The following is a 15,196-nucleotide window of genomic DNA, read 5'->3' on the forward strand; positions in this document are numbered from 1 at the left end:
AAGTTGTGTCAAATTTACAATGCCTCAACAAGAGCTTTGTAACCGCGCACAGGTGGGTAAAATGGCGGCAGCCTAAATGAAGGTACTTGTGAATGAAACATTCTCACAATTTTCGTGAACTTGTTCGCTTTCCGACGTGTATTATGCTGTTTGATTAAAATCAAAAGAGAATAACCCAAGATCTCCAATTTTTTTTACCTGAATTGTCTTGAAATATTGAAAAACATCTTCATTGAAGATACTGTACTGAAGTGTGCAGTCTGTTTAATCTGCATCTGAAGAATAGGTAAAGCTGTAAAGCCATATATGAAAGACAAGTGACCGTAGCTTCGTTGGCATGCCAAGCTGAAATGTTTTTTCCAAAGCATTAGGCTTTGAGAAATTCAATTAAACACAGTATTTTTTTTGTTTCAGTTCCGAGCATGCGGACATCGAAACATCATTGTAAAATGCGATGAAAGCTCTACAAAGTCGAATCTTGTTCAGTATGTCGACCCCTAAGATGATTTTGACAGACAAAAAGTACTTCTATACAGCAGAGGATTTCCATTGGTTCAAACTGTGGTCGGGTACCGGGAAGGAGGCTTTAGAGCTGAGCAAGGTGAAGTTTACACTCATAGTTGATTTGTTGTTACTTGTCCTAATTAGAAATTGAAATTCGATAATGTATTTTCTCAAGTATGAGTTGTGATTGTTTACTGTAGTTTGATAAAGAGCTTCAGGAATGCTGGGATGCTGCATTAGAGGCTGGTTCATTTGCTTACAAACTGCATCATGTGGAAGGCAGAATTGTACCTGGTAAATATGGAGTATTTGTCCAGGTAAACACTCTACCGGATACATTTTCTACTAATTTATGAAAAACAGCATACTGTAGGGAAAGCACCTCTTAATGTATTCACTCCCAAGATCCCAATAGTCATTCTCACTATCCATCACACAGCTTGTATAATTTGAGTGATGAGAATTGATGTTGGATCAGATAATAATCCCTTACAATATTTTCTTCCTTCTAATCACTTGTTTGCGTAATATCATATTGTAAAGAGAAATTGCCTTGATCACTCTCAGGAGTGAAAGGCTGAAAATGTATTGTAATTTCTTTCCCTGATAATAATTTTTAATTTTCAAATTCAAAATGAAAATAAGCAGGGTAAATTCTCATTGTTGTCAAATATGATCATGTTCCAATAGTAGATAGTTGTATTGTCAAGTAACAGTTTGGATAAGTGAATACATGTTCATGTACATACTACAAAGCTTTTATTTAAGAACTAGAACATCTCTGAAGGAAGGATTGTTGGAGAGAGATTTTAACTGGTAGTAATGTAAGGTTATATTTGCTCTTTTAGTTGAATGAGATGAGATTTAACAAGAGAAGAAAACCTGAAACAATAAACAGTATCTCTCAACCTTTTAATCACGACAAATTCAACTTCACAAAAGTACACAGAAAAGAGGTAAATGTGTACTTTATTGTATACCTATAAAAGCATATGTATAGGTAACATGATTTTGAGTGCAATTTGAAATTAATAGACACAAGTAAACTTTTTGAAGACAACAAAATTGAATGAGCCTGAAGTGTGAGTGCAATTTTTAATCTTTGAAAATTTTGCAGGTGCTTATGTACACCAAATTGCAGGAGATTTCAAATTGTTACTTAAGTTGTTAATAATTTACATGAAAAAGCATCTTAGAAAATCAAGACAGACAAAATGTTGACAGTGGGAACTATTTGTAATTTGGACTTGTGAACCAAGTTTGCACTTGTGTTACATGATAGATGCGCTCATTTTCAGCCAATCAGACATGCATAATTTTTTTTATGTTTATTATTATATAAGGTAACCGTTTGGCAACTTAGTGTTGAATCCTAAATTGTAATTTTATATACATGTAGGTATTGTTTGCACTTTGTCCAGAGGACTTTCCAAGAGAAACTACAACAGAAGATGAACAACATCTTATGATAATAAATGTGAGTCCTATGGAGTATGGTCATTGTCTGTTGATCCCAAGTGTCTGGTCGTGTCTACCACAGGTATTGTACTATAAATTCTGCTGATCTGGAATTTTTTTGTTGTGGTTTGAGAACTTTTATGTGAATGAGACTTTTGTCTCTGGTCAGATAATGTTGGTAAATAAAAGAAATACTGTAAATTAAAGAAAATAATGTGGTTGTTCACTAAATCTCTTTTTGGTAATAAAGGATGAATATCAAGTACTGCAGCATATGTGGAAAGTACATGTGCATAATCTTTTGACATTGTATTGCCTATAGAAAATGTACCTGGAGGGAGTGTATACTGGATTTGATCTGTGCATTAATGAGCCTTTCAGCTGGTATTGAGTTAAGCAGTAGGGAGATTGGACAGAGTGATAAACAATGTAACATCAGTAGCCTCCTTGCACTATTTTCATTTCTTTTTATCAGCATTGCTCAGGTGTCAGCGGTTTTAATGCACCATTTGATTGCTGTCTAGCCAATCATTATTTTTCTGTATGATGATCCAAATTTTTCGTAAACACAGGTGCTCACTGAGGATGCATTGCTACTTGCTCTTGAGATATCCATGCTTAGTAATCACAGGTACATGGAATTTGATTCACTTTACACACATCTTCTAGTAAAATTGTATTAGTTTTTGCAATAGGGAGTTTAAGAAACAATGATGGTGACACTCTGGACAATGTCTGTTAAAAAAATGAACTTATATTTTACTTATGAATCTCATGATACAGTCATTTAGTTTGTTTCTCACAGTCAAAACTATTTGGAAACTGAATACAGAACACAGCATTAACTTAGAAATAGAAATTCAAATAATAGCCCTTGTTGTCCACATTCTCCTGACAACACAAATTTTGAACATTTCACGTTGCTGTTTTGCAGAGGAGGCAAAGAAATTTACGAAGATTTATAATGCACATGCACAGCCATTGCTCTGCTCTTTAAGATTTTTGTTTAGTGATGTTCCCATAGCTGTTGCCATCATGGTTTTCTGTAACTCCTTTATACCTCATTCTTCCCTTGTGCTTTTTAACACTTTACTGTCGCTAGTAGAGAGCAAGATCAAATCCATCTCATTGAGATTAAGTTGTAAGAGAGGAATGCCTACATGTACAGTGTAGGAGTGAGAAAATGTAGAAAGAAAGACAGTACTTGTGTTTCTGCTGTGTTGACCTTAATACAGGAGCACATGTAGGTTGTTTCATAGCTCAGTTGTGTTGTCACTCCACTTTGTTCACTCCACTTTGTGCCTGGGAACCCCTCCCCCCCCCCACTAACTCTCTGTATGTTTCACAATGAAATAACTTTTTGTGCTCTCATGATTGAATTGTCATCTTTTCATTTACCTACAAAGTTGCTGAGATTCCATGCTTCAATGATCTTCCCTTAGCACATCGTGTGCAGAAGGACTGGAACTAGTTTGAGCTCTCCCTGCGTTTACATACACTCAGGCTCCAAGTTCTGTTTTTCAAAAAGTCGCCTTTTGGTGACCTTCAATTGTAGAAAAATCACCAATTAGTGACCTGTGTCAAAATTTTAGTTGCCAATTATATTTTTCACTCACCATGGTGTACAAAATGCTCACAGCTTGGAGCACAGATACTCTGTAGAAACAAAAGCATTTGGCAAAGATAAAAACGAAACTTGCACTTAATTGTATCTATACTTTGCAGTTCATTGATTCAGTCTCATTGCATAAATTTGTCTTCATTGCAGAGGATTTCATGTTGGATTTAACAGTCTGTGTGCACATGCATCAGTAAATCATTTACATTTCCATACCTGGTACAGTGAACACCCATCCTATCTTGAAACAGCTGTAAGTCAATATAGCACTATAACAGTATAACTTATCAACGGAAAAAAAAAGACACTCCTGTGAGAGACATTTTGGCTTGATGGGAAGAAACAGGACTACAGATTAGGAGTCTGGGTCGAGTTTTGTAATATTTGTGTTTTTGCGCGAGTCTGGGCCTAAGTCCCTCTCTCCAACCTCTGTGTTTGTTGGAGAGCATTTCGATTGAAGGTCGGAAAACCAAGAACAGCCAATCAGAGGAATGGAAAATATATCAAGAAGCCAATGAGCTCGCAATTTAAAAACAAATAAGCAGCTCGAAGCGCGGGAAAGCATTTAGTTTAACAGGTGGAAAATAATTATTTTATTATTCTCTCGTCTCGTTAAACTTTTTTTACTATCTCGAGATAGTTCCCCCAAGTGTCTGGGTCATTTCAAGAAGTCTCGCTGACCAAGTAGTTGTACCGCGTAATTGGTTGCTTCTCTTTCTCAGAACTTGTACGCGTTCTAAGGAGGGCTTCTTCTAAAAAGAGAGATTTTTTTAGGGGTGTTGCATGTAGGTTATAGGACTCTCGTTCAGTTTTAATACGTAATCATTAACAATTACTTCTGATAATTTTTCCCTCTAATTTTGACCTATATTTAGTACCTGTTTACAAAAATATCGCTAGGAGTATTAGTTTTGATCATGATGGTTTTGTTGTGGTAAACAGGATGTCAGCCTTGTTTGCGGAAACGTTTTCGAAGTCAAGGATTACCCAACAACGGCGTTCGTCTTTGAGCTGGCCCCAGGGACTGATGTGGGCCTTGTTGCACGGTAAATAATTGAAGATGACGAACATATAACGCTGTTTGAGCAAAGAAATCACTTGTAGATTGGTTTCCAGTCACGATTGATGCATATCTCTAAACGAAAAGTAACTACTTGAAATCAAATTTCGGTTAGAGCAGCATTCTCCCGTCGAAATATCTTGCGAGATAATTTTTATCGATTAAGTTCACAATGACTGGAAAACAAAAGTCTAAAATGCTGAGTATAGCCGCTGTATTACTGAGTGTTATAGCGGGAGCTTACGATACACTGTTGTATCAAACAATTTGTCCGTGCATGAATGACGGTTCCCGACTTCAACTAGTAAAATGATTGGCTGGCTCACGATGTGGTCAGTCTACAAGTCTTTTTGCTCCAACGGATGTAGATTTCACCAAACGAGATGTTCCTAACTGGTTATAAGTCTGAAATGTACCAATCGTGGATAAACAACTTTGTGGCGAAACAACTCGGATATTCACTTTGAATTCCGTGTAAATGCACAGATGAATATTACAAGGGACTGTTTAATTTCCAGATTTTTACACTTTTCACTGTTATCTTAATTCGAACCCACAGCACAATACACAAAGTTTCGTCATATTTTATTCAAGAGGAGGTTGCACATAACCTGCACATAATTCGAGGCGCAAGATGCCGTCCTAGCAATCAAAGGAATGGAATTACGCAAGGCGACCGCGATGTGTGTTCAGTTCTCAGAGTATTCCTCTGGCCAAGGAACCCTGTCCATGGTGAGACAAGTCTCGAAGATGTGACATTAATATTATTATAAAAAAAGAAAGGTAGTGAAACTTTAAGTTGGGCCCATTCAAGTGACGTTACTTTATATTATTGTCAAGTTAAACTAATTTTGCTGGTCAAAATGGTTCTAACTCTGTTGTTTGTTGCGAACCCCTAGTATAAAACCTTTCATGTAAACGCCATTTGGTTATGCATAAAAGTTGATTAAGGCATCAATGTGTCGCAAACCACCCATTAAAATTTATATGAAAAGCTTTGAGCGGTTTTTGTATCTAAGTGTTTTCAAATTTCTGGCTTCCCAACTTTCTTTAGTTAATTGTTGATATTTCTTTACCAGGTGCAAAGGAATTGAGTTCTTACGAGTCTGAAAAGCGACCCATCGCTGTCTACGAGTTTGCTGGTTCTTTGGCAATAGAAAGTAACGAATTCAATTTGTACATGCACAATTAATGCAATTATATTTTGGGGCATGTATTTTTCAGCCGAATTGCTACCAGGCAACACAACGTACAGTGTTGCTTCTGATTTTACCTAATGAGGCGCGGGAAAATTAACGCGGGTAACCAAGTTGCGATTGATTTTAAATTTTTATTTTTTAATCTGATTGGGTAGAAAGTAACACGAGTTCTCGGGGACAATTACAGAACGAACTAAAACAAAACTAGAACAATCCTGTCACACAAACTTGTTCTTAACTGATATCTTATTATTTCCTTTTCCAGCAAGGAAAACCTACGAATCATTTACCGAAGAGAAGTTTGTGGAATACATGGCACGAGCAACTTTACCAGAGGAAGAGTTTATCAGGCACAGAGAGGCGATACGAGAATTATTGCACACATAGTGGCTTAATCATTGTTTGCTGATTGTTAAAATTAAATCTTGGGGCTTGTTAATTCTATCTGTATAATTGTAAATAATAAAATGACTTATTTTATTATCCAGAAAAAACAACGACTTTTCAATGACTTACTGGGTATTATAGCTTGTGCGGTCGGCACACGAAGGGTGGAATTTCGAGGGTGAAGCCCAATCATTCAAGATGATAACAGGGTAATTTAGTATCATCAACTGAGTTGATAACGTAAATTGGCCATCGTGAAGAGTTTTTAAGCTGACATTTCGAGCGTTAGCCCTTCGTCAGAGCGAATGAAACGCTTAACGGTGGCCAAATTTCGTCATCAATTCAGTTGGTAATACTAAATTACCCTGTAATACTCTCCCACCGACGAAGCAGTACAGTTTCTTTAGAAACTTACCCCCTTTACTCATTCAAGATGATATTGAATTCCCAAGCAATATCTATTTAAGCTTACGAGCAGACTGCAATTATTAGCGCTTTGGCACGGGCGTTCTTTCGCCCGCGAGAAAGTATGGGGCCTAATCAGCTAACACGCTTTACGCTCGCTTCGTCCTTGGCGCTCAAATTTAATCAACTTTCTCCTTTTCTTCCTCCACAGGCAAACCACACTATGTGTTCGTGGTTACTAATAGTTTTCATGAGACGAACAGAATCTATGAGGGTTTTGAGTAAAGTTCTGATAATTGCCGATCTGACTGTCATCTTGGTCTGAATATCTCAGTAATATTAAATGAAGTGTTAATCGACGCATTCTTGGTATTTTTTTCGTCTTCATGGGCCGTTTGAAGCGTCTTTTTACGAAATTACTTTTAGCTGGAGGCCGTTTCTGCTCCAAACGGTTACTTCGTTTTGTGCGACACCCGATTTTGCTCAACATTCATGAATTAGTAAACAAACCAGTTTGGCCTTAGGAACCAGGCAATGTAGCCAAGAATATTATCGATATTTGCATTCGAATTTATGAGAAACTATGCGGTGAAACGAATTGTTGATGTAGTTAAAAGGTAAGTAGATTTCTCTTCTTACCTCGCCAGGGTATTTACTTTCATCCTGTCTGGTTTTGATAGGGTTGCATTGCCTCACGATTCACTTGTAAGACTTCGAAAAGTTGTACAGTTTCCTATTCTATAACTTGTGCCCTTGATTTCGACGTGGACTTTAAACCATAACAATTTGATACGTGTTCAGTATTACATAATATCGATCGCCGGCAAGTTTTAAATTAAATAAATTTGATCTAAGATACAGAAAATTTGCCTATTTCAACCAAATATTCTCCTTGCGTGAGGATTAATACAGGTGTGACAATGAATTTTTTTTTATTTAAATCAAGTTTCTTTGTGAAGTACGTTGAGTTATAGCACATTTAGGCTTACAGCTGTGCATTCTGTAGTATGATTTTCAATTGGTACGATGAATGAAACAATGAATTCTCATTGTCTAACTGGGTTCGAAGAGAAAATTATGAAAAACTGGTCAGTTTGGGTTAGATATAACGGTGGGTGAAAATATGTGAATTGGTGTTATGTTGTACCCAGGTTGATTTGATTTTAAGCAATCAATTGTCTAATGTTTCACATCTGGTTCTTTGGTGCAATATATTCCTTCCAAAATATGTGTTTTATTAACACTCTCTCTCTCCTAAGATCTCATTAGTAATTATCCTTACTGCCTGCTTTACAATTATTGTAATGTTAGCTTTGAGAATTTGGTTTTGGACCAACAAATCATCTCCTACTTGATATTTGTCTTTATTCTCATCACTTGTCTGCTGGATATCGTACTGATATTGTAAGTAGAAGTTATGTCCTGGTCACTTGTGGGTATTAAGCAAAAGGAGGCAAATCACCAAAGGAAGTTTATAAATCAATCATTTATTCTACTGTTTTCAAAGAATGCACAACAAAAAAGTGCAAGCACAAGTCTAGCCTTACAATTGGGCAGCCATAGCAAATAAACATGCACATGAATAATGTGGACATAGAAAATTAACTTGATGTCATACTGTAAGATACGAAAAAAAAATGTAGTGCTTTTAAAATCTCCTGAAATTTCATCAGGTTTTAGTCAGGAGTTAGGATTCTTACTATTGTTATTATTTTTCTAGACTTTCCTTCAATCAACTTGGCAAATATTGAGTTTATAACTTTTATTGATATTCTAGAAGAACTGTACTGTGCTGTAGAGCTGTGAATCCAAACTTTATGTCTGTATCAAGTACTCAGGTTTGTTCATCAGAACAACAATTCAGTTACATTGAAAAGGACTTCCACTGGCCTTGCCGTAATCATAATTGTGACGAAATACTAAATGAGCCCACAATAAGCGAGGTAAGGTCATATAAAAAATTATACATGTGTTTGCCAAACTGTTAGGGCCCATCTACCATGTGATAGAGATCTCCATATGTAGTTCATTTCTCTAGTTATGTTCAACTTGATAGAGCTTGCATTGAGTTGTTAGTTGGTTTTCTAGTTTGATGAGGAGCTACAAAAAAGCTGGAATGCGGCTGTGAATGCAGGTTATTTTACCTACAAATTGGATCATACAGAAGGAAGGATTGCACTTGGAAAATATCATTTGTATATCCAGGTATTTCAACAGATGAATGCAATTACTACTAGAATACATATACATGATTTTATTTCCAAACAGGGCAAACTGAAATACTGGTATCTGCCTCTGTTAGCAAAAAGTTTTGAGTTCTGGATTTCAAAAGAGTGCTTCAGCAGTAGAATGTACTGACAAGTAACAGTGATCATATGTTCAGTATGCTCTTAACCCTTTAACTCCTAGAAGTGACTAACATGTAACTTCTCAATATAATTATACCGATACATTATCCAGCAAGCAGGTAATAAGAATATTCAAACTTATCAGGTTAAAGACTTTGTTATCTTGATCTAACACCAAATTCTTGCAGCTATTTTACAAGGAAATGTGTAGCAGCTAGAGGGGAGAATTAACAATCAAATCCTTAGGAGTTAAAGGGTTAAGCAAAATTTTCAGTGCCCTGTTTGAAAATTTTAAAGAATGTAAGTGTTAGAAGAGGTGTTATCCCTTTTACTCCCATGAGTGACCAAGACAGAATTTCTCCTTACAATATCAATACAATATCAACCAGATAAGTGATGAGAATAAAGAAAAACATCAATTTGGGGATAATAAGTTGACCCATTACTAAATTCTCAGAACTAATATTATAAGAATTGTTTGGTTGACAGTAAGGAGAATTATAAATTTGATCTGGGTGCTAAAGGGTTAACTGTAATTGTGTGATAATAAACCAACAGAAAAAAATGATGTGTAGGTATGGTTTGACAAAAAAAAGATGTTTGCTAATGTGACAGTAAGTTCTGAAGCCAAACATTATGAAGACCATTTGCAGAAAAAATGTCTTTTTTACACTTGAACTTCATTCTTTTTTTTTTTTATACATATACATGCTCATAGCTATTAGCAATTACAGAAGTCTCCTACTCTCGTAGGCAATGAAAAATTTTCCTATGTTTCAAAGATCATGTTTTATAGATTAATGTCTACAATGCACACTTATTTTCACAATTATTCTTCTTTTAGGCTTTGTTTTCTCTCAAAATGTAAACATTTACTTTTTTCATGTATGTTGTAAGTTGGGTCCTTTCTCTTGCATTTGTAGTTAAATGAGCTGCGATTCTCAAAACGAAGGAAGCCAGATCCAATCAACAAGGTGTCTCAGCCATTTGATCCATCAAAATTCAACTTCACCAAAGTACAACAGAAAGAGGTAATAAGTGGGAGGGCAGCCCTCATGCAAACTGACTAACCCTAACCCTAACCCTGGTGCTTTTCATGTGCTCTGCTCATGGCTATAGTACATGTAGTTCAGAAATGATTACTTCCGAGCTGCTGAAGAGACAAAAATTGTGTGTCTAGAGTTTACATTTTAAATTCTGACCATTTTTAGGTATATTGACAGAAATAAACTAATCTTTTAGTTTCCGTGTTATAAATGAATATACTGATTGAGTTACTTACCTTAGTGTAAGTGAATGTGGTGGATAACTACCCTCACTTTGGTGAATAATTTCAAACTATCATGGAAAAATGCAATCCAATATATGCTTTATTAGACATGGCTGAACAGTGCTGTCTAAAGATTCATGTATAACATGCCTCTTCATGTATAAACAGTACTGCCAGTGAAACTGATACAATACAATGAAGAGCAGTATTTGCTTCAAATATGAAGCATGCTTGCAGCCAATGAGAATTGAGATTTGATACCAATATCTTTTTAAAATATTCTTGAACCAACACATGCTTTGTATATTATCATTTAAGGTGATGTTTGAACTTATTCCAAAGCATAGGAGTACAGTGACAAGTGATCAACATGTTTTGATAATAAACAATAGTCCTATTGAATATGGCCACTCCCTTTTGGTGCCGAGCATAAATTCTTGTCTTCCTCAGGTATTTGCTTTAAATGATTTTTTAATGAATTTTTGTTTGTTCATCTCCCTCTGCCCTTGTGGGCAGATTATTGGAGAGATTTATTTCAAATTCATAATACACTCAATTGCAAAAAGCGTGACTGTAACCGCAGACGCGGTTACAGCCACGTTTACACAAATTACAAACAAAAATGATTACAAACGAAGCGAAACGGAAAAATACTCACATGGCAGGTAGTGGCTAACTGCAACAGCGAATAACTTTTAAGTTAAAGAAGACTTTTGGACAGAGAAATGCGCCAAGCGCGACGTTAGATAAACTGACTTTAAAGAAGTGATTCTGCGTAAAAGAAAGTGGCTTTAAATACAAGAGGACTGCGAAGTTACGTGCGATGTGAAAAACGCGCAAAATGGTGTAACTGACGAAGAAAAACGATAACAAGCTTAACAAAAATCACTAACAGGAGGTATGAAAAAAAATAGGTCGGACGAATTAAATAAGTACAAAATTATACAAAACAATTAATAATCGCTTTAGATCTTATTGTGACGCCTTAAGAAAGCATGACTCATGAACGATTAGACCCGACGGCTTTATGGGAAATGTTTGCACTAAAACATAATCGAGTGGTAGCCCTTCGTGAGAACAAAAATCGCTCTTGATTCAGGGATTCGCCCTAACAAAGGGCTAACGCTTTAAGTGTCAGCTAAAGATTCTCTTTACTGTGGCCAATTTACATTATCAACTCAGTTAATAAAACCAAAAATTATCTTGTAACACACCAACCGACGCAGCACAACAGTTTCTTTAAAGCCCAACCCCACTTGATGTAACTAACACAGCACCTTATTATTGACCTCTAGATATTAACTGAAGAGGCACTATTACTTAGTATGGAGACGGCCATGTTGAGTAGTCACAGGTATTAATCCATGTTTATATTCGTTTGTATTTACATGTATGATGCTGTAGTTAATTTAAAGTTAAAACAGCCTAGGTTATACTATTAAGCCTTAAAGGGTAATTTAGCATTATCAACTGAGTTGATAACGTAAATTGGCTTCATTCGCTCTGACGAAGGGCTAACGCTCGAGACGTCAGCTTTGAAACTCTTTGTAATGGATCAACTTATTATCCCCAAATTGATGTTTTTTTTATTCTCATCACTTATCTGGTTGTTATTGTATGGATATTGTAAGGAGAAATTCTGTCTCGGTCACTCATGGGAGTTTAAGGCTTAACTTGGCTTATTTATCCCGTCATGTAAACTTGCAAGTGATTCTAATGCATGATACCAAAGCGTAGCATTTATTAACCTGTAATCTGGCGTTTCGCCTTTTTAAGGGGAGAAAAATAGTCTTGCAGGGCATGAGTCCGCGGCTTCCCTAAAAGAGGAATGCCTGGTGGCTCTTGCACTTCAATTTCTAGGATTGCAATGTTCATACCTTTGGATACAAGAAGACGATTTAGTTAACTTTGTGACAACATATTGTGACTCTGACATACATGTCGTTTGAAAACTCGTTGTTCTTAAGACATCGCCTCTCTTGATGAAAGCTTAATATCTACTCCTTAAATATAGAATTGAACAACGACACAAGTAAATGGGGTGAATTCCTTTCTATATCTATTTCTTTCAGAGGACTCCGGGTGGGTTTCAACAGCTTGTGCGCATATTCATCCGTGAATCATCTACATTTCCATATTTGGTACAGTGAACACCCTTCCTATCTTGAGACAGTGGTAAGTTTGTCTGTCAGACTTTGTATATTTATTTGTCTTGGTAACGCTCCAACGTTTTTACTCGACTTCAAAGTTTTCAAATGGACGACATTTACTTACCTATGAGTATTATTCTCTTCCAAATTATTAGGATGTGATACCTCTCTGTAAAGATGTGTTTGAAGTTAGAGACTATGCAACAAATACGCTTGTCTTTGAGCTGGGACCACAATCTGATGTTAGTTTGTTAGCAAGGTAAGGAAAATTACCAACTAACAAATCAAACCAGCAAACAGGCGAACAAACAAACAAACAGGTGGCCACTCAACGGGTAACACCGTAGACAGCGGTTCATGGAGTTTAATATTAATCTCAACGATACCGACAAAGGTGAACTCACATATGTTTGGTTTTGGCTAAAATACGTGTTCACGATATCGAAAGTCGCACAGACTGAACAATTTGGTACATAACTCGATGGAGGGCACGGCATCTGAGTTTAAAAGCAGGATGTCTTTTAACTCTTTGATCTCTAAGAGTGACTAGCATTTAATTTCTCCTTACAATATCACCATTGGATCAAACATTTAGGTCAGGAGAATAGAGGAAATGACCAGTAAAGGATTTAAACAACAGCCATGATAGATCTCGACAAATTTCCGAAAATGTATTCGTTATATGCCTCGTTAGGGTAACTTGGTAAGAAAAAGACTTATGCATAGTTTCAGCTTGAATGGATATTCTCGTTTAGTGAGAAATTACCGTCTATTGGTTGAAAGGCATCCTGCTTTTAAACTCAGAGGCCGTGCCCTCTATCGAGTCACGTAGCATTTTAACGCAGAAAATATTCTCGGAAAACTGTTTAAGTAACGGGTATTGGAAGAAGGACCAAGTGGAGTGATTTTGCTCTGAAAGGTCTTTCCCTATGAGGTGGTCTTTTTTTTTTATGCCTTTCTTTTTGTCTGTCCAGGAAAATACATCAAGTATCGTCATATTTCGTGGAAAACGAAGTAGCGCACACCTTCCTTATTCTACGGGGAAGTAAATGCAGCCAAAGGACTCAAAATGGCGAGTTTGTTAATGGAGAAAACAGCCATCCTGTGATCAGAGTCTTCCTTTGGCCTCGAAGCCCAGTCAGCGGTGAGTAATTTGCATGAATGTGCAGTGAAGATCGGATCCACTGATTCACGCTTGCCTGAGCTAATTTTGGTGGTTTCTGGAGCATAATGAACTAGGAGAACTGCTTCACTTCTAGCAAAGGTATCCAATTCATGGCGTTCAACCCCATCGCTTTTGTGTTAGGTCTGCTAAAAGATCTGTAGCCCATTTACACCCATGCGTTGAGAGAAGGCCTTTAAAGAGTCAGGGTTTACTGCTTTGTAGTTCGGTCCCTTTTAGTAACGTTTCCCTGCAGCACGAACCATTAAAATTAGCTGTTGTGAATACGTGGGACCAAGGTAACTCTAGTGTTGTAGTCGATAAAAACGTGTACCAATGTTTAGGCACCCTCTGAATTTTCTGGAATGTGTTCTCTTTGCTTGTTTGTTCTTTCTTTTTGTTCTTTGTTTTCTCCCGAAAAATTCTCTCAGTGCTGACTTCCAGGCTACCACGTCCCACACGCCTCGAGATAAGCCCGTACAACTCTTGAGTGTGAGCCATTGCTCCTTGCAACTACTAAATACCCATCTCTAAATACAAGTTTTGCCTCGTTTTTGATCTCTTTCTTTCTCTAGGCCTGTTTACTGTATGCGAATTTTTTTTGTGTTTGTTCCATGCGTTTACCTGTTTGGTGTGTGTGATTATAGGTAGCCAGGTGAAGAGTTCTTATGATGCGGACGAACGACCCACTGCTGCCTTTGAATTTTCTGGATTCGTTTCAGTAGAGAGTAAGTTCAGATATTTTTTTTCTGTACTTTTTGAAACATAATAGCAAACTCTAAGTCACACCAGACTGCTTGAATTATTCACCTGTACAAAACGATGCAAAGCTTGAAAACGAGGACTGAGTTGAATTTCAGAAGAAACCCATAGCCCGTTTGCAAAATGTATCAACATGAACAAGAAAGACTCCCTCTAGAACACAAAGTTTAGCCTTGCTGGTAAATTTCGATTGAAAACTCATGTGAAAGGGCAATTCCTGTCTTACTAAAAAGTGGTGTGTATGAGGTCCTGTTTCACAGCTAAGAAACATTCCTGTTAGGACTCACAGAAAAAAGAACTGGAAAGGAAAAAGGGAAAGGCCAAACAAATTAAGTATAAAACCGCTAAATATTACTTTGCACGTCTTTTTTCAAAATAATTTTGTTTGGTTTCAAGTTTTAACGAGCTACACTCTATTTACGAACGGTCCTAGCATTGAACTCAATAACAGCATCCAATTTTGTACCAAAAGCTTCAAAAGTATTTTATAAACTCACCTGAAAGAGGAGGTATGTAGCTATTGTAAAGGCAGCTATTTTTTTTCCTTATAGCGAGAGAGACCTACGATCTATTCACTGAAGAACTCTTCTGTAAATACATGAAAGGTGCGACGTTACCAGAAGAGGAGTTTACGAGGCACAGAGAGATAATACGAGAATTATTGAATAAGTAGACGCGTCTTTTAACCGACGTAGTGAGTTATAAGACTGCAATTCTAATTGCTTGGTTCTTGCATTTTACATTTTACATTTTAGCTATTCTCTGATACACCGAAAATGCTCCATCATTAAACCCCCCCCCCCCAAAAAAAAAACAAACAAACAAACAAAAACAAACAAAACAAACAAAAATTCGAAGTTTGGACAGTTCAGT

General features: G+C 36.7%; 2 protein-coding genes across 3 annotated transcripts; both read left to right on the forward strand.

Annotated features, from left to right (window-relative positions):
* Positions 1 to 42: 42 nt before the first annotated feature.
* Positions 43 to 6,319, forward strand: LOC131792700 (GDP-D-glucose phosphorylase 1). Of its 2 annotated transcripts, none has more exons than XM_059110117.2 (11): positions 43 to 82; positions 415 to 601; positions 705 to 821; positions 1,353 to 1,460; positions 1,904 to 2,044; positions 2,535 to 2,593; positions 3,731 to 3,833; positions 4,523 to 4,626; positions 5,200 to 5,372; positions 5,720 to 5,800; positions 6,105 to 6,319. In XM_059110117.2, exons 2-11 carry the CDS (start codon positions 455 to 457, stop codon positions 6,224 to 6,226), a joined length of 1,155 nt encoding a protein of 384 aa, XP_058966100.2. In that variant the 5' UTR covers positions 43 to 82; positions 415 to 454; the 3' UTR covers positions 6,227 to 6,319. The 2 variants fall into 2 exon arrangements, with proteins under 2 accessions (XP_058966100.2, XP_058966098.2); XM_059110115.2 differs by lacking the exon at positions 43 to 82 and adding an exon at positions 120 to 286.
* Positions 6,320 to 7,049: 730 nt separating this feature from the next.
* LOC131792699 (GDP-D-glucose phosphorylase 1-like) lies at positions 7,050 to 15,121 on the forward strand. The gene is made up of 11 exons (XM_059110114.2): positions 7,050 to 7,248; positions 8,409 to 8,574; positions 8,720 to 8,836; positions 9,903 to 10,010; positions 10,568 to 10,699; positions 11,545 to 11,603; positions 12,322 to 12,424; positions 12,555 to 12,658; positions 13,374 to 13,543; positions 14,209 to 14,289; positions 14,875 to 15,121. The coding sequence occupies exons 1-11, from the start codon at positions 7,205 to 7,207 to the stop codon at positions 14,994 to 14,996; spliced, it is 1,206 nt and encodes a 401-aa protein (XP_058966097.2). The 5' UTR covers positions 7,050 to 7,204; the 3' UTR covers positions 14,997 to 15,121.
* The last annotated feature ends 75 nt before the right edge of the window (positions 15,122 to 15,196 follow it).

This window comes from Pocillopora verrucosa, chromosome 2 (assembly GCF_036669915.1).
Source record: "Pocillopora verrucosa isolate sample1 chromosome 2, ASM3666991v2, whole genome shotgun sequence".
NCBI lineage: Eukaryota > Metazoa > Cnidaria > Anthozoa > Scleractinia > Pocilloporidae > Pocillopora > Pocillopora verrucosa.